Genomic DNA, 20,762 nt, shown 5'->3' with positions numbered 1-20,762 from the left:
AAAAAGAGGGAAAAAATCTAGATTTTTTTGTTATTAAGGCAAGAGTCAAAATGTGCATAAGTGCATCAGTGATATTATTAATTGTTTCAGATATTGTGACTCTTTTTTTTTTAATCAATCATGCTATCTGTGTGAAATTTTGACTTTGCTAAATTTTTAAGAAGGAACAAAGACAGATCCTACCATTTGGCAAGTTCTGTTATTATAATGTCACAAATAATATTAAAAGAATTAGATAATTCTCACACATTGAAAGCAATTTAGATCCTTCATTATTTTTTATGAAAAAAAAATTGTGTCGTTTTCCCTTTTTTGTAGCCTGCTATTTTGTTCTTTAAATTTCAAAGATGCCATTGCAATGGCCTCTTTTTCTACACTAAAAAATTCATGAATCTAATAAAACTTCACAAAAAATTTTAATAAATCAACTTCTTTAAACATGGTGAACTCGGATGTTGGTAAAGATTTGCTGGTACATTTATTTTCTGTTAAATGATGCTCCAAGTTATTGATACTCCAAGTTATTCTGTTAAATGATGCTCCAAGTCCATAAACATAATTTCCTATCAGCATTATTATTTTTTTTTTAATAAAGGTATAACCTCCACTACAGTTGCTTTTTTTTCCGAACTTGAAGCACAAATATCAGGTAAGGCTTCTTTTATATAGTTATAACCAACCTATAATGGCAGTGCGGCTCTTGCTGACTATCTAACATCAGATAATTTTACCATTAAATTATTTTCACATTTTGTCAGATTTGTGCTCAAAGTTTGCCAGCAATGAAGGGTTACAGAGAAAAATGCAAATAACTCTTGCATAAACATAAAATATTGAACAGTGGCAATAAATATTTCTGCTGCAAAACAACCCATTAATTTGGAAGAAAGATTATCACAAGATCTATATTTAGACTGCTCTTGGACTAAAATACTTAATACAAGCCTGCAATCCTGATGCATTTTCCTGATAGGTTTTCTGCACTGTCATAACTTTGCTCAACAAATTTTAATGTCTATACCTAGTTTTGCAAAAGCAGATAATATCTATAGTTCAAAATATGATTCTATATGTTTTTCAATTGGCATAAACCCTAAAAACCCTTCTTTTACATTGCCACTTGACAATATTTACATTGTAATTAATGCCAAATGATCAGTGATGGAAATATCAGGTGTAACATCAAAGATAAGGTTGCAGAAAATTGCTGATTTAATTTCTTATTATATATGCTATTAAATATTTATTAATAATTCTGATGAATTCCTTATAGATATCACATGATAAATAAATAACTCTTCTTCATCCTCAATTACCATATTTTTTAATGCAGCTTAAAAAAAAATAAATGTCCTATTCACTGAGACATTCCAAAGCATGTGAAAGAGTTTTGCCTGAGATCTGAACTTTCACCATGGCCTCTAAGTACTAACCTTAATAATTTAATAGTTGATATTATTTTTTTCAATAATTATCTTCATGCTCTGTTTCCTGTAATCATTCAGAAATGATTATGTTTAAGGTTCAAGATCTTTTGTAAAAAATACATTTTCAAAACTTTACATGTAAAATTAAACAATGGTTGATTATATTCACACAAAGAAACTGACCATTATTTATGTTCTAAGGAATATTTGGGTACATTTGCTCAAAATCAATTGATGACACAGAGAAAGCACATATCTGTAATCTGTCAACAACTGCTAATTTTGCTGCTGCCTTTAAAAATAGTAGAATATACTATTAATGATTGAAATGTTAATACATTGCTTTCATTTAATAATGATAAACTATTAAATCAGAACATTCATATTAACAGTGTACATAACAGTAGGGTTATCTCGTAATGCAAGTGAAGGTATTTTGCAACAAGATTTTTCGTGATTTAATCATCCTGTTGCTGATATTTTTGTAAGGGTTGCCCATTTAATAACTGAATAATATATTTTTAATTTGAAGTGGAAAACATTACAATCTAATATTTTGTACTCTATTTTATAAGTCTACACCTGATATTTATCATAAGCTAATTTTTTTGGCCTGTATAACATGCAATCCCATAAAAATATCCAAATTTATATTTTTATAATCAGAATTGTTAACATGTATCTACGTCATGCATGCAAAATAAATAAGTAAAAAAATAAAAATAACAATATAATTTTATATAGGAAAAACATATTAAAATCGTACAAATGTACAATATGTTAATTTAGAAGGTTTTGCAAAAATTCTGAATTTTCAGCAGTTTATTAAAATGCAAACTAATAGAAAAATCATGAAAATATTTATTTTCTCTTAAAAAATATTACATCCACTTTCGTCATTTAATAAGTAGCTTACCACTAAAGTATGGTTAAAAAAAGAAATGCATTAACAAGTGATTACAAATAATTTTCCATCGATTTCAGAGGTTCAAAAATACTTTTATATATTAAAAGAAAACTACTTACAGCTATCACATCTAAGGCCATGAACAATATTACAATCATGATATATTCTTACTGTATGCATGCTTGTGTAGTAAAATGCCATTATATTACAGAAATAATGCATCTTACTGTCCAACTATATATTAGCACTCATCTTCTTAAAAGTGCTATGAAACAACCCATAGACGTGATTGATAAGGGTTTTATCAGATGGAAAAAATAGATGAATGGACTTTACACTTAGCTTATTAGAATGCATATGTTAGAATTTTTTGTGTTTTTTAACACTGCAAGAAATAAAGAATTGAATACCATCATTATAATTTAATAAGAATAAAACTATGTCATTTAGTTTCATATGCAGGTCAATTGTATGTATATGACTGCCATACCAATGGCCCTGGGTTCAAATCCTAGAAAATGCATGAATGTTTGTATGTGCATAGTATCTGTGTGGTAAAGGGATACTCAAAATATGCATCAAACCAAAAGTCCTCTCGAGGGTTAAGAGACCCTTGGAAGCCCTTCTGGTGCATTCTGTTCCAAAATTGAGACGGAAGCTGAATAGTTAGAAAGCCCTGACGATACCAAATACATATCTATGGGAGGGCGCAGGTGCTGGCTTTGCTTCAATCTGCACCTGTACGCAGGGCTGATTTAGGAGTCCTGCAATACTTGCATTTGCATAAGGTCTTGAAATTAAGACAGGCTCTGAAAAAATTTTTGGATTACATCTTTTGAACATTTACTGCAAATCTGCATATTACCTATCACAAATTGCATTCTGACTTCACGCATGAAATGAAAGGTTATTTCAGGTAAAGGGCAACGGCTGAAGATCTCTGTATAAGAAGGATAAGTGAAAATTAATGAAAATAGGCATAATTTCTTACTTAAATAGTATTTTTCTATTTTAAATTCTCAAAATCAAAACTGTTTATTACCAAGCCATGATAACTTGGCTCATGGCAGTTCACTGTTAATATATAATTAACTAATTGTTAATATATAATTAATAACAATTAACCCAATAGCAACTGCTATCCTTTCTACTGGTCTGGAATACATTAATGCCTAACTGCCCTTTTTTGGAAGAGCAGGAGAGGGCTTGGTGTCACCGCCAGTGTCGTAAATAAGGAAAAGTTATGGAAAATTGCTAATGCACAAAATATATTAGAAAAATGCTTGCAATTTTTATTTCTGGAATGGTGCTAATATTTTATACAATCCTACTATAGAAAATATAACTTTAAAGGGAACCTCGTTGGCGAGCCCATATATCCCAAAATATAATTTTTAAAAAAAAACTTTATTGGGTGAGGGGTTATTTAATTGGCCAAACAAAATCTTTGATAGCATCACTGAGACCTTTCATAATCACATCAGAAACTGCCCATTATTTCTTGGGAAATGAACAAATTAAGCACTTCTATGGCAGAGCAAAAGAACTACAAGTGGTGTTTTCAGGAGATTTCAAACCATAATTTCTAATATCAGAAAAACAATAAGTCGATGGAAGAATGTGACTAAATTCAAAATTGCATAGTTCCCCCCTACAAATTTGTTACTTCAAAGTAAAATTGATTGATAGATATATTATTTATTACATTGAGTTAATGCTGCCCCGACGGCATGATGGTTAGGGAAACCTACTGTGGTACTGACGTGCCCAGATTCAAATCACAGATAAGGCATGGTTTAACTGCCCGTCCCTTCATAGGAGACAACAGTGACCACCTATTAGGTGCCTCCATAATAAAATAGCCACTATTTCTTGCCTTATGAGTTGCCAATGCTGAATAGGCAAGTGCCTGCCATTTGGGGGGGGGGGGGAATATTGAGCTTAGTACATAATTTTAATTGATTTATCATTGTGTATTAGAAAAAGCTTGCATTTCCACACAAATGTACGTAGATCAGCCCCTTCACATCTCAGGGCCCCCATGAGCTGCAACCACTAAACCCGCCTCAGCCTATAACTTAGTCACTCAATGACATATGAAATATATATATACATTTCAAAAGCAAGTATAAACTGTCTTTGATAACATTAACCCAAATTTGTGAGCAAACAGGCATGCTGCAGATCTAAGAAATTTTGACACAGCCATTGAGTAAATATATGAATGCATTTTATGAGTAAACAATAAAAATAATAAAAGTGGAGAAAATAATAATGACTAACCTATTTATTTTTGAAATGTTATTAGAAGTAGAAAGAAGTTTCCTTTCAGAATATTTTGTCTCCTAAAATCAATTAAAAGCTAAGAATGAAATGTTTTTAAAGGTATTATAGCTTCAGAAGTAAAAAAGCACATCAATTACAGTATAATATCAATTTATAATGAGCATATATTTCATACATTGTTCAATAAAATATTCATACAATTATTCAGTATAAAAAGTTAAGTGACACTCATTAGAAATAGAGTAAATTATATGAAAGAATGAGTACTCATTACACAAAATAGTCATGTCACAAAATTTCCCATCAATTAAAAAAAAATCAATTACTCTAAATTATTCTTCTATAATGTGTACTAAGATTTGTCCCCCAAATTCTCATGCATAGCAAATTTCACAACACTGTAATACTGTATGCCATTTGTGAGTTTAGTTAATTAATAAAAATTACCAATTTTCTATGTATATAAAAACATAATATAATTGATTTTATATAAGTGATTTATTACAAGAGAACAACTGTTTTCATCATTAACATTTTATAAAAATGGCATATTCAATAAGGTGAATACATACATTTATTGTGTTTATTAGTGCATTTCATTTGTTCACCAAGCATACTACCATCAAATATTTTTAAAAATGTTCAGTTCCTTTAGAAATGTCTCAGCACTTGGTTTAGTTTCACGTAAAGCCTTTATAATAATAAACTTTCTCATCGCTTTTCAAGATGTGGCAATGTATATTTAAGTAAAAGTTATCTTCATGATTATTAATCATCTCTTCATAATTCATTAGTTTTAAATCAATTGATATGATTGTTTTGAAGTCACTACCGTGATTTTTTAGCCTTACATACATTTTTATGATTCAGATTTTCTTCACTCATGATAAAAAGTAATGTAAAATTATGTTTACCTATTAAAGGCCATGTAAATCACATTTCAATGCATTTTAACTATTTTTTTATTCTTAAACACTATTTAAAATTTTGATTTATATAAAATTGAACAATACTGAAAATAAAATTTATATATGCCTCCACAGTAAAAAGTATGACAAAGTAAGACAATCATCCTTTTATATGAGCAACTGATTAAAATTATTGCAAAGATTGATCTGTACGAGGCATATGAATGAAAGAACAAGAATGGTAGTCAGCTCTCAATGCCATGCTGAAAAAAAATGTTAATTTTAATTGACATAATCAATCAATAGAGATACTCCTGGAGAAAGGTTTAATTCACAATTACTATTTTTACAGAAAGTATTATGATAATGCTTGCTTGCATTATAAAATATGCATTTATTTCTAAAGAATGAAGTAACGAGGGGGAAAACACCCACATCTAAAGGTCGACTGGTTTGATCTCATATTAAACATTATTTTCCTCCACCATTTCATTAAAGCAGACTTTTGGATAAGCTTGGCTGACTGGAATTTTACTGTATATTAAACTAATATAACTGGAATCAACTCATTTAGTTGTGAGGACTTAAAAACTGTCTGTAACATAAAATTATTTGGTGCTTATATATCTGCACAACCACCTTAATATAATATGGCAATTTTTTACAACAGGGAGGGAGAGGGAATGACATAATTGCAGAAAAATTATTCATTATATTCATACATATCATAACACATCTATTTTGCATTTTAATTAGATATTTATTCTAAAAATCAATGAATAAAGCTATTTATAAGTGAATTACTGGTAATTTTGTTTTGTGGAAATTTCATGGTAATTGCTTTAAGAATAGATTCAAAATAACTGCTCTTTTCAGTGATATCATGATAAAATATTCTATTCTGCAGAAATATGATTACAATTTCTTCCATTACAGGCAAATCTCATAAGCACATGCTTACAAATCGATTTTAAGACAATACATATACTGTCCAATTGCACATTAGATAAAAAATATGTAAATACAAATTGTAATTTAAATTAGCCCTTTAATGGTTAATTTTAATTTGGGTATTTCCTCTTGTGTTCTGAAAATAGTACTACAACTTTTTCTGAACTGCATCATTTTGAGACTGTTCCACATCATATTATTTTCACATAATACTGGTGATATAAACGAAACTAAAACTCAAACAACCAATAATAATTTTACAGCAATATTAACTATCTAATCAATTGCTTTGAAATCAAAACTAACACATTCTGAATTAAGATTTTAACCTGAACATAAGGCTTCTATCTATCCAATTTTTGTTTCTATCTCTGTTGCTGCAAAGACTGCTGCTTGCTGCTTTCCTTTCTTCCACAAAACAACATAAAAAATGTAACTGTCCTGGAATAAGTACTATTGATGTGATAAGTATTTGTGGACACAAAAGTTAATTGAAATAAAAAGCAGTAGTATTTAATCTGTCTCACCTACCAAGTTTGCACTTCATTATCGGTCAACATCTCAGTACCTACGCAATCAACATCTCTACATCAAAATTTACAGTAATATTACACACATAAGAGAAAAATTATGAAGCAAACTTCTAATTTTAATTGGCAATAGTCCCTTTTATTCTTCATTTTAATTTGGGTACCCCCTTTTCTGTCCTAAAATTGGTAACTATAGTGCAAAATCCTAGAACCAGACTTTTCAGGACTTTGGTGATTCTAGATTTGGGATTTTTCAGGATATTATATCATCATCTTTAATCTAGTACAATGCCAAGTAGAAATTATAAAATTAAAAGTAAGAAATTGTGATTTATGAAATAATGAAGCATTTATGGCTTAATGGAATCAAAATTTATCTCCCCCAAAAAGCTCAATGTTTATTTTTTTACTTTAAACATTTCCTTCAATGTAAATTCTTTACTTTGCTTTGTTAGCATCATCTTTAATTCTATAGATAGATATAATTTCTTCAGTTACCAAATTCCACGGTTCAAGTCCTGTAACTGCCGCATCGAGAATTCCCACTAAAACATCAGTTAAAATTTTTTTGTTCTCAACAACCTCTCTGTCACTTTCATCACCATTGTTAGCAATTTGGATTTAGAACCATACTACAGATTTTGCTGTCTGTTAGTTAATTGATAACTGAGGCATGAATTAAGTTCTGAATGAATTTTCATCACAATGAAAAAGTTATGCTATGCCATCTTCATTTATTAATTCTTCACATTCCTTCACAAATTCCATTAATTAGAAAATTTCACTTTTTGTTTGTAATATCTGAATACCTTCAGATTCGCAATGTATCATGAGACTGGCAACTAAAGACTAGTTCCATTAAATTTTGCCTTGCTTCTATCACATGCTTACAGAGTTAAACGAGAATCATATTAGTTTAATTATTTATTATATTTAACGAGTATTTACTGCACATCTTAACTGAGTCCTGAATAAATTAATTCCCACATATACTTAAGGTTTTTCCAAGTCCTGTACTTAGACATTCTGTAGCCCGGTGTAGTCTCTGCAGATGCAAAATTTTGCTGCCAAGTGCCTTCTTAATTCTAATTTTTTTTTTTTTTTTTTTTTTTAATTTTGTCTCCTCTAAATTTTGTGTCCTAATGTCTTCCTTAAATGCTTAAGATTTTGTTATTCTTAAATTTTGTTACTTGGTGCTTTTCTAAATTCTAAAAATTTTGCTTCGCTAAATTCTGCCACCCAGTGCAATTGCACTTGTCCTGGGATTAGTTGTGTAATAAATCAGTTATTCTCAATTCAAACAGCACTAAATGTAACCTTCTGACCCATGAGTATCCTTTACCAAATCCATATTTTGCCTATGGAAAAAATTTCTGTTAAATTTCTCCCCGTTGACATCTTCAACACTTCACAGCAGAGTTAGCTGTGTCTGCAATCATTGCCAAGTGTAATGTCAACATAAAAAGTTACAATACTCAAATACTAATATTTAAAAAAAAAAAAAAAAAGTTTAGGCATCACTGTGCGAGTCATTTCTTAGGTTACAGAGTGTTAATAATTATTTGCCAATGGAAGCACAAAATAATGAATAAAAATTCACCAGGTTAACTTTAGTCCCAAAGTGAAATTAAGAACTGGGACTCTCCATGCTTTATTATGATAAAATATCAAATCTGCAAGCATTAAGCATTAAAAAAAAAATAATTGTTGGGGGGGGGAAGATCACTAGTGATTTAGAAGTCCAAATTTTGGATCATTTTTGATATTGGACACCTTACAGAACTTTTAACAGCATTTACAATATATCAATTTAAAGGGCATCATTTCAAAAGTAATTCATTTCATGATCTTGCACACAATGCTGCAATGCAGATACCTTTTGTCCAATCCTTGAAAAAGATTTCAGTTGAAGCAAAAATCTTTTTGATCTTTAGCACATTTTCTTCTTTTCCGCTTGGCTGCATCACCACTCACATCTATCTATCATCCATTGTGCTAAGATGTGCAAAATTTCTAAAACTGTGAGGGACATATAGCAGCCATTTTATTTGTATTAGTTTGATGAAACGTGAGTCAACCATAAATAAAAAAGGGAAATAATTGAATTTGACCATATCTGCAAGCCTCTATCTGCACCATCAACTTTACCAAGTTATTACGAGTTGATAGGATTGAGCTTATGAAAAACAACACTTGCTTGACTGAGACTTTTTCTACAGAATTAAACTACATTTAACTACACTTGAATTTGCAAACTCAAATGTTCTAAATTATTTTAACTGAAATATCAAGAGGTGGAGAGATTAATATCATTGTTCTGCTTGTGGTGTTCTAGTGCTTAAATGTACAACCTGTTGCTGTTTCAAAACTAGTGATCATTTAAGTTGCAAGAAAATCACTAAGCATAATATACTATATATATAATATAAATAAAAATACAATAACATATATAATATATAAATAAAAATATAATAATATATATATAATATAAATAAAAATATAATATATATATATATATATATAATATAAATAAAGATATAATAATATGTATATAATATAAATAAGAAGTGATTTAAGGTGCTTAAGCACATGTTTCATCGTTTTCCACATACAGAAAATAAGATCATCGATCTTCATGTCAATCTTTATTACACCTCAGTTGTTTTATAAACTGTGTTTTTTCAGAGGCACAGGAATGAAAATTACGCTACAGATTTAAAATTTTACATCTAAATTTAGTGAAACATTTCCAAAATTTGATTATACTGTTTAGAAAAAGCAAACAATATTGTTAAAAATATGACAGCATAATAACTCAATAGTTCCTTTAAATGGTTTTCAATTTTTAAATTTGATGAGTGTATTTAATGTCACTTTGCTAGCAATGCATGCTAAAAGTTTTTCATTACCATGAAATAAGTAAGTTACTAATTAATTACAGTAATTTTAAATATATAATGCTGTTTTTCTTACTATAATGGAATAAAATGTAGTACAGTACAAAGTCATTAATCCGGATTCGTCAGGACTTCGGCGGTTTCGGATTAGGGGTTTTTCCGGATTATAGATCATCAATTTAGATCTGGTAAGATGGCATGCAGAAATTATAAAATTAAAAATATAAAACCATAATTTATGAAATAAAGAGCAATTATGATCAAAAGGGTATCAAAATTTACAAAAAAAAAAAAAGCTTAATATTTATTTGTTTACTTTATTAAACATTTCTTCCAATGTAAGTTGTTTAAGTTGCTTCATTTTTTATGTGATAATACATTCTCTTTAATTCTATAAACAGACATAATTTCTTGTTCAGTTACAAAGTTCCGCTGTTCAAGTCCTGTAATTGCTGTGACGAGAATACCGACTAACTTGTCAATCGAAATTTTTTCGTTTTCATTAAACTCTCTGTCACTTTCTTCATGCCTTTATCCATTTTTTGCAGCAATTCCACTTTTTGTTTGATGGACATCGAAAGATGCTTTCGCTTTGTAGATCCTTTGACAGCTCCAGAATCGGAAACTCTTTTTGACATAATCGAAAGTTCAAGCTTAATTTCTATAAAATTGCTCTAACAGTCTGAAAAAAATAATAATCCGGATCCAATTAGAAGATTAAGGAACAACGCAATCTGCAACATTAACTGAAATAGATAATTAGATAATTTTAGCCTAGCTTATACCGTCCGTTATACATTAAACATGCATGCATAAATGTATTATGCACATGTGTAAACGCACATGCACATACGTAGAGGTATTATGCGCATATGTAAAGGTATTATGAGAATGTGTAAATGCTACGCATGCGCAGAATATTTGTAGCTTTGAGGACCGGATATAGATCATTCTGGATTATGGATGTCCGAATTAAAGACTTTGTACTGAATTGCTTTATGAAAATTATAGCAAATTAAAATTTTATGTAATTAGAAGGTTAAACAGCTATTTTGAATTACTGTCAAAAGTCGTTAATCCGGACTCGTCAGGACTTCGGCGATTCCGGATTATCGATTTTTCCGGATTATAGATGATCAGTTTAAATCTCGTAAGATGGCATGCAGAAATTCTAAAATTAAAAATATGAAACCGTAATTTATGAAATAAAGAACAATTATGATCTAAAGGGTATCAAAATTTACAAAAAAAAAAAAAAAAAAAAAAAAGCTTAATATTTATTTGTTTACTTTATTAAACATTTCTTTCAATGTAAGTTGCTTCGTTTTATGTGATAATACTTTCTCTTTAATTCTATAAACAGACATAATTTCTTGTTCAGTTACAAAGTTCCGCTGTTCAAGTCCCGTTAATTGCTGTGCCGAGAATACCGACTAACTTGTCAATTGAAATTTTTTCGTTTTCACTGACCTCTATGTCACATTCTTCATGTCTTTATCCATTTTTTGCAGCAATTCCACTTTTTGTTTGATAAACATCGAAACATACTTTCGTTTTGTACTATCCTTTGGGAGCTCCAGAATCGGAAATTCTATTTGACATAATCGAAAGTTCAAGTTTACTTTTATAGTATTGCTCTTACAGTCTGCAAAAAAAAATAAGCCGGATCCAATTCGAAAATTAAGGAACAACACAATCATCAACATTAACTGAAATCGATAATTAGATAATTTTAGCTTATACCGTCCGTTATACATAAAACGCGCACGCCAAAACGTATTCTGCACTTGCGCACACTCATATGTGCAGTCGTAAAAGTTCTTACCCGCACGCATAAACGCCTATGCACATGTGTCAACGTGGCGCATGCGCAGAAAGTTTTTAGCTTTGAGGTCCGGATTATAGATCATTCTGAATTATGGGTGTCCAAATTAACGACTTTTGACTGTAATTAAACAAAGAATTTCAATAATTATTCAGAAAAGATTATTAAATTGTTATGTGATAAATCATTATATTTTTGAATTATTGTAAAAAGGTTTCAATTAATGTTAAGAATTCTGGAATTAGTCTGTAGATAAGATTATTGTTTAAAAATTTTGAATTTTAAGAATTTTGAATTATCTTAAGAATGAAGTAAATGTAAAAAACGAATGTAAGAATTTTGAAATTGGCATACAAAATTATATAAAATTGCTTCTTGAGTATAATGCAGTAAATCTGAAATGTTCTATTATTAAATATTATTTGAATGAATATAGAAGTATTAATAATTTAAGATATTCAATTATTGTAATAAAACTGATATTAGTAATGTAATTAAAAAATGAAATTAATATAGTAAAATAAATTTGAAATTATGGTCATAATTAATGAATAATTATATGTAAAGATGGAGCATATTAAGAGAGTACTGTCTCAGAAACAAAGGCCTATTTTTATCTCTAAATAATTATTCCTTTTAACCTTCTCAAATAAGATAAAAGTTGAAGGCTCCCACCTTATGAAAAATGTAATTTTTTCATATAGAATTATTATTTGTGCTTTTTTCCATATAATGAAATGTAACCTTTTTTTAATGGAATGTTTTAGTGCAGTTCACAAAAGCCAGTTACCTTATGTAAGGAACAGAGGCCTTTATAAGTAACTGCCGGAGCACCCAATCCTTAACCAATGGTTAATTAATAAATACATCAGTAAGTAAAAATGGATATACCCAATAGATGAATATGTTCACATTTGAAACAATTAGTGGAGTTTTCCAGTTTTGTATAAAATAAGGAAATTAGAAATTTAATAATAACAGTGAAATCTTAATTTTAGTACAAATATTGTATTTATGTATTTATGATATTAAAATATGTTAAAATGTAAAAAAAGTTATGTTAAAAAATTTTGAAATTTGTCATAAATATTTAAAATACATAATGGATACACAAAATTTTTATATTGGTGATATTTTGCAAACTTCTTTTTAAAAAATGCCTGAAGAATCATAATCATCATGTGGACTTTCCAAAAACAAGAACTTTTTTAAATAAGACTGAATATTGAAAAATAGAACTCTAGATTGAAAAATAGAATTACAATTATTCTCTATTGTATATAATATAAGTAATGTATATAATATATACAATTATTCTCTATTAAGCTATAGTGATTAAAATTCATGTTCTACATTATTAAAAAGTTAGTACAAAATTTCGTGATTATATTTTTCATGATATATTTCTCTTAGTCTTCTGCTTGAATGCTTTTTCTCTGAAGAAGTTTTTCAATTGCAAAGCCTTTCTCTGCTTGAAGAGAATATGTAAGAAAAAAGGTATACAAGCAAACTTCTAATTTTAATTGGCAATAGTACCTTTTATTCTTCATTTTAATTTCGGTACTTCTCCTTTCTGTCCTAAAAATAGAAACTATTTCATATATCAATCTAAACTACATCACTTCAAAATTAATATGTTTTATGATCATATGTAATACTGCAATGCAGACACCTTTTATCCAATCCTTCAATAAAATTTCAATTGAAGTCAATACTTTTTAACTCTCCCATGTCTTCTAAATCTGTCACTTTCAAACTTGCTTGTGTCAAAGTAACATGCCCACTCAGTTCCATGTATCATCCATTGTGTTAAGATATGCTAAGCTTCCAAAATTGTGGGGGACATTTAACACCCATTTTATTTATGCTGGATTAATGAAACATATGTATAACATGAATAAAAAGGGAGCAACTGAATTTGTCCCCATCTGCAAGTTTGTTCTTTGTTATGAACCTACAACATTTCCAATATTTCAAGTTATTACACACACACATATATATATGATATTTCGCAAAATTCTTTTTAAAAAAACCTTGCCTGATGAATCATAAGGCCTTTATAAGTAATGTAATTAAAAGATATATATATATATATATGGAGAGAGAGATAATTCATAATAACTTATAATAAGAAATCTTTCCATATATCATCTCCAAGGAACACAAATTGAATTTAAAACCATGAAAGAAAATTCTTATTATAAATTATTATGAATTACTGGTTTATTACTTTGCAGCTTTAGTGCAAGTTTCAGGCTTTTCAATTTACTTTTAATTACTTTATTTTGAATTTATATATATATATACACACAGGGTGATTCTAAATTGTTTTTACAAATTAAGAGGGGTGATAGTACCCATCCAGACAAGAAAAAGAAAACATTGAGCACATAATGTTTCAAAAAACATAAAGGATTAATTTTTCATCAGCACATGAAATACTAGAATGCCCGGCGGTCATAGGAAATGACCGCTGTTCTAGATATTATAAATTGTAATTAAAATGTTTTGTGCAAAGGTGTCTGCTAATTTAAACTGAATTATCCAGGGCAGGTGATGAGGACCCCCCTTTGCTTACTGCCCCAAAGGGTTTCCCCTTCTAACTTGCTTAATTGCTTAAAGTAGAGTGCAATGAAGGAAACCACTGGCGGTACAATTTCAGAGCCATCGCTATTTCAATCAATAAAGGTGATTTAAATAATGAAATGTTAATTCACATGTCAAAGATCTCTTTACACACAACATTTCTTGTGTAGATCTTTCCATCATTTTTCAGCTCACCTTGCAGAGGATCATCCATTATTTTTAATTTTACAACCGTTCTTTCATGAACGCTTAAACAGGCAACATAAAGTTAACCGTGTTCAAATGCAAGCTCAAGTAAAAATATGCCAACACGCTTAAGCGTTTGGCCCTGAGACTTATGGATGGTCATAGCAAAGGTGAGTTTTACAGTAAATTGCCTACGTCTCAATTGAAAAGGCAACCTTGTTGCCACGGCAACTTCAGCCCATTGGTTAGTACAGCTACGCAAGCAACCAATAAACTATCGGCGACAAACAGAAACTTAAGCCACACACATATATATATATATGGGTTCCGCAGGTCCATGGCACGCCATTTTGACCATTCACGTCTTCCTGGGACTTTAATTAGCCGAGATACTAATTAAAAACTAATTTTCCCCTATGCTTTCCCTATATTCTCCACTTTCTTTCTTGGATTTTCCCTTTTAGAGGGATTTGGCTATGTGCCAAATTCTTTTTTCTCGAATATCTACGGAACGGTGCCGAATTGAAATTCGAGACGCAAATCTCCGGATTCCAAAAAATTCTTCGAATCCATCGATACCATTCTCATCTTCGTATGACTTTAATTGGCTGAGATATTAATTAAAAACTGCAGAAAAGTTAATTTCTGCGCTCATTTTTCCGAGTGGAAACAATAAACTATCGGCAACACACACTTTAGCTGCTTATATATATATAAAGATAATTGTTAATGATTATTTTTATTGTTTTATGATTTTATGTTATATACTGTGCAGTAAAATATAGTGGAATTATTTAAAATGCTTATTAAAACAAAATAAAGATGGAAAATAGCAATTTCTCAAGCTAGGAAATAGTATATCTCAACTTAGCAATAATTTATAACCTAATAAAAAAAAAAGCTTAAATAAGAAATAATTTTTCCTAATAATAAAAATATAATTTTGTTTCTTTTTTTACCCTTTTGAAAGCATGTTGTTTATCTAAGAAAGCAGACACTGCAGATTCAATTAATTCATTACAGTATTCTTCAGAAGATATTTCTTTAAGGGTGGCATATATTCCAAATTCATCCTAATAAAAAATAGTTTTAATATTTTATTATCAGTTATATATAGAGATATAAATAAAGAAGATTTTTGACATATCAGGTGCAGAGTTTACATAAACAATACTTTCCCTTCACAGATAACAATTTGCCAAACAAGTAACTCAGCTTTAAGTTGAATATCAATTATATCTACGACACATATAACAAAATCTGAAAATCAAAAACTATCATTCATGCCAAATTTTTTGCTTAAATTTAAAACTCTTAAAACAGTAAATTAAGCAGAAAATCTGATTATTAAATAAATTGGCTGATTATTAGCTAAACTCGCTATTATATAAATTGCCTTAAATGTCTTGAATAATCCTAAAAATTAATTATTTTAAAAATGTTTTTAAATTTTAAAATGTTTTTGTTAATGTTTTTTAAAATGAATACAAACACAGATAACATTCATGGTGATTTACTGAATACATAGCAAAATAATTCTGTTTTCAAAATTCTTGATATTTAAAAAAAAAAAAAAAAAAAAAAAACTATCCGCCTTAAAATCTAATGCTTGGAAGAGATTTTTTATCTAAAAGAGTGAAAAAAGTGGAAGTAAGCAATTTTTAATTTTTTTTCCTTCAGTTACTTTTTAAAACTTTGATATTCTTCAATAAAATAAATAAATAAATGCTTCACACAAAAACCAAGCAAAAATAAAGTTGTTGCTGATTAAAAGTATAACAGTATTGTTAAGTACCTATTCTTAAATTACAGTAAATAAAAACATCTTCTTAACTTGAAATATTAAAAAGAAAAAGAAAATCCAGTAATGTAACTTGTAGGAAAAATACTTCCTGACTCAATCATGACACACACATGCACATTTTTGCACAGTTGCCTGTATATAAGGCTTGTAGTTTGTTTTCCAGGTTTGATTCCTCAAACAGGTAACTACAATAAACACCACTTATTTTGTGATGGTTTTCTATTTACTTATTGTAGAAACGTAGATTTCATGTTCTCTAGACTGGCAATAGTTAATTTGGATGTTTAAGTGACAAGATCCTATGAATATAAAATGGCAACAACTTTCTATTTAAAAAAATATGTGTGTGCGTGATTATGGCAAAGCCTCGAGGGCTATCTGCCTAAGGGGAGGGATGCCTTCGTGGAGGACTTTCTAAGGGAAACTGGCTCGTATACACGTTACACATGGGGAAAACCACGAAAACGCTCATGCAGCCAGCCCGTTCGCGGGATTCGAACCTCGGACCGAACTACCAGTGTTCAGCGACTTTACCGCTCGTCCGCTGGTGGGCCCCTTTAAAAAAAATATGAATACTTCACTTCGTAACACGTATAAACATTTTGTGCAGCAATAGCAATAACTTATGCTTCTGAATGTTTAAAAAAAACGGACTTTTATGTCTTCCATTATTTAAAAAGTGTATCCAATGTAGGAAATTTAGATATTTCATCTCAATTATCTAACCATGAGTGAAAACTAATTCATATATTATTTATTATCACTTTCTTTAGTGTTTATCAAAATGTATTTACTTCCTAATACAGTACAAAGTCTGAGATCCGGACTCATTGGGACTTCGGGAATTCCAGATTTGAGATTTTTCGGATATTAGATTATCAGTTTAAATCTAGTAAGATAGCATGTAGAAATTATGAAATTAAAAATATGAAATGCTGATTTATGAAATATTGAAGCATTTATGACCTAAAGGGTGCCAAAATTTACAAAAAAAAAAAAAAAAAAAAAAAGCTTGATATATATATATTTGTTTACTTTATTAAACATTTCTTTCAATATGAGTTTTTGTGCTAATACTTTCTCTTTAATTCTATAGACAGACACAATTTTTTGTTCAGTTACAAAGTTCTTAAGTTCATTTCTTCATAAAATATTTTGGCTTAAGCCATTATCCCTCAATGGCACACCGTCGCTGCGATGCTGTCTACCTATTCAATCATCACTTTGTCATTATCATCATTTCTAGCACATCGAATAATTTTTTTGTTATTCATTGCGACGGGGTGTTGGAATCACAAAAAATTCTTTTTTCTGTTTTCTTATTTCATATACAGTTGACTTTCAAATGTAGCGGACGATAATTTTGAGACGAATCCATTTTTTGTAGCAATTCCACTTTTTGTTTAATGGACATCCAAACAAGCTTTCGCTTTGTAAATCCTTTTGCAGTTCCAGAATTAGAAACTCTTTTCAACATAAACAAAAGTTCAAACTTTAATTTTCATAAAAATGCTGTAATAATAACAGCCTGCAAAAAATAATAAACTGAGGAACAGGGCAATCTGCTGTATTAACTAAAATTCCTTGGAATCAATAGAGTACAATTCGAGCCTAGCTTAATAGCGTCCGCCATACATTATTGGCTCTGTATCATGACATTGGCAACGAAAGATAAGTTCTTCCGCTCACAATTTTGTCTAGCACCTATCGTGCACTGAAGCAGTTAAGCCTGAATTGTATTAATTTAGATTTTATTATACTTACATCTATTTTTTGCAAATGCTTAAAGCTTATCGTGGATTGGTGCTAGATATCTTACCGCTTTATGCAGTCTCTGGAGGTCCTAAACTCTGCTACGTAGCACCTTCCTGAGCTCTAAATTTTTGCCAACCTAAATTTTCGGTCCCAGTGCTTTCCCTAAATTCTAAAAATTTTGCCATCGCTTAATTTTGTTGCTTTGTGCTTCTCTAAATTCCGAAAATTTTTACTTTCCTGAATTCTGCCGCCGGGTGCGGCCATACGAGCTATGACGCCGGTTCTTGGTTTATGTAAATAACAAATCAGTTATTCTTAATTCAAACAGCATTAAATGTAATGTTTTGGTTTATGAGTATCATTAACAAAACCTGTTTTTAGCATATGGAAAGAAATTTTTGTTAAATTTTTCCTCGTCGACAATTCTAAATGCATTTAACTTGAATCTGTAATCATTGCCAAGTGTAATGTCAACATAAAAAATTACCATAATTTTTACTATTCAATTACTAATATAAAAAAAATTATTTAGGCATCACTGTATGAGTCATTACTCAAGTTATCATGTGCTGATAAACATGTGGTGGATAATGAATAATTATTCGCCAGGTTGGCGTCAGGGATATAAAATATTAGTAGAGTAAAATCAACGATATTTCTATATAGAAAGTTTTGGTTTGAGATGTATTGCTGAGCAGATACGCAGCTATGAAGCCAAATTATTGATCACACAAATGTATGCTAAAATAGATTTTTTCTTGAATAACGAGTCATTTTATTTAGTGAAGTGAAATTAAGAATCGAAATTATCCACATGTTTTATTATGGAGTCGAAAAAAACAAATGCGTAAAGCATACAAAAAAAAAAGTTGGCAGCGGCTTTGAGATCATTTCAGATATTAGATGTCCGGATCCTGGACTTTGTACTGTACAATTTTTATACAGTACTTGGTGTCATTGACGTATCTTTACTTTCTTATAACATATTTTACCACTGTACACCTAAAAAAATTAATCACATGTTAATTTCAATATATAGTAATTACATCTAACTTTTAATGTACTATGTTTGCAAGAAAAAAAATTTTTTTTTCGGCAGATCTATTATAAAATATATTTGACAGTTACATTTTTCCAATATTGTGGATTATCTGATAAATATTCAGTTTCAGGAGTCATCAGTTAATCAGGAGTTTGCTAAACATCAAAAGTACTTGCTTAGTTATAGACTCCTTTTTTTTTTTTTTTTTTTTTGACTATGCTAACACTTCAAATGTAGATTAAGAAGACTCTGGAACAGCTACAAGAATACAATTGTGAAGAACCTCTTTTGCCCCATACAGCATATGAACTTCTTTGCTATCTTAACACATTATGTAAAATATAAGTAAGAGACAATTTTATATAAGAAGTTTTCCATGAAAAATGGAGTCCTTATACACTTTGGAATAACTAAACACAACACTGAGAAAACCTATCATAAATTTGAAAATATCTGATCAGTCAGAACATTGAAAATCATTCAAAAAATTGGTAAAGAAATTTTGCTAATGAATGCAGATGACATTTAATATTCTGTTATTCCAGTAGTGAAAGTTTTTATTGATTTAATACAGAAGTATATGATGTGGCTCATATAATCCATTTTGATTAACATACTATATAAAATTAAGAATAATTTCAAGCATTTAATTCAAAGAATTTATAGAAATTACATATTTAGCCCAAAGTTTTGGTTTGGTCAAATTTTTCTCTTGTCTCTACGCTTTTTGAAACATCAAGATCCATGTGGGCACATGACCTTATAGTAGTAAATAAGTGATACCTCAAATACATCAACTACATATAAGTAAGTGCACTATGCATGTGAATTACAGCACAGCCAGTTAAGATGTAGAAAACACTGCATATTAAAATTTTCAAAAATGATAGAAAGGAAAATGTTTTATTACTTTTCCTTTAAAAGTTAATTCTAACAGAAAAATATTAAATTTTAATTGCAACAAAAATTACATAATTTTAACATAAAAATACACATAAATTATTTTATAAGTTATTTTCTCCATCCTTACAGCATGCCTTCAAGGTATAATGGTAGCATACTCAACAAGTATTTGAGAGGTCCAGATTCGAGTGCCAGCGAGGACATTACACACTTTTCCTGTCTTCTGCTTAAAAAAAACAAAACCCTAATGACTCTTCAGCTGGTGCCCGAATTAAAAGTTAGTGGACGATAATTCGTCAACATCAGGATTTGGCAATTTGGTTCCCTAATACCTAGTCACCCTTTAAAAAAGGGGGAGTATATAAGGTATTTTCTCTGTCCCTTCTGCATGCCTTCATGGCGTAACTGGAATCATATTCGAAAGGTTCAGGGTTCGAGTCCCGGCGAGGACATTGCACATTTTTCAGGTCACTTGCTTCAAAATAACCAAATGACTCTACAATTTCCTGCCTTAAAAATGTAACTTATCCATTACTTTAGTCATGCCTCAAAAATGCATATTATCATACCCATTATTTTTCTACAATACGAATATCATTGAAAAAATTGCAGATACACCATCAAAAAATAGTTACCAATTCTCACTGAAAATTTGAAACATGATCAGTCTTGAATTCAGCAACAAAATAATAATTGCCAATCCTCACTGAAAATCTCAAACATGATCAGTCTTGAATTCAGCAACAAAATAATAT

General features: G+C 29.7%; 1 protein-coding gene across 2 annotated transcripts in view; it reads right to left on the bottom strand.

Annotated features, from left to right (window-relative positions):
• Positions 1 to 20,762, bottom strand: part of rod (kinetochore component rough deal) — a 328,458-nt gene that overhangs the window by 110,850 nt on the left and 196,846 nt on the right. For both annotated transcript variants that reach the window (XR_015041682.1, XM_085818707.1), the window contains exons 31-32: positions 15,463 to 15,576; positions 4,618 to 4,679 (exon numbers count right to left, since the gene is read on the bottom strand). Coding sequence is in view for 1 of the 2 variants with exons in the window: in XM_085818707.1 (XP_085674833.1) it covers positions 4,618 to 4,679; positions 15,463 to 15,576 (176 nt within the window). In the remaining variant the exon portion in view is untranslated. The remainder of the gene's footprint in view (positions 1 to 4,617; positions 4,680 to 15,462; positions 15,577 to 20,762) is intronic.

This window comes from Stegodyphus dumicola, chromosome 6, assembly GCF_044657685.1.
Source record: "Stegodyphus dumicola isolate Sdum_Otavi_A_Nest chromosome 6, ASM4465768v1".
Lineage (NCBI taxonomy): Eukaryota > Metazoa > Arthropoda > Arachnida > Araneae > Eresidae > Stegodyphus > Stegodyphus dumicola.
This window is presented reverse-complemented; position numbering and strand designations above follow the sequence as displayed.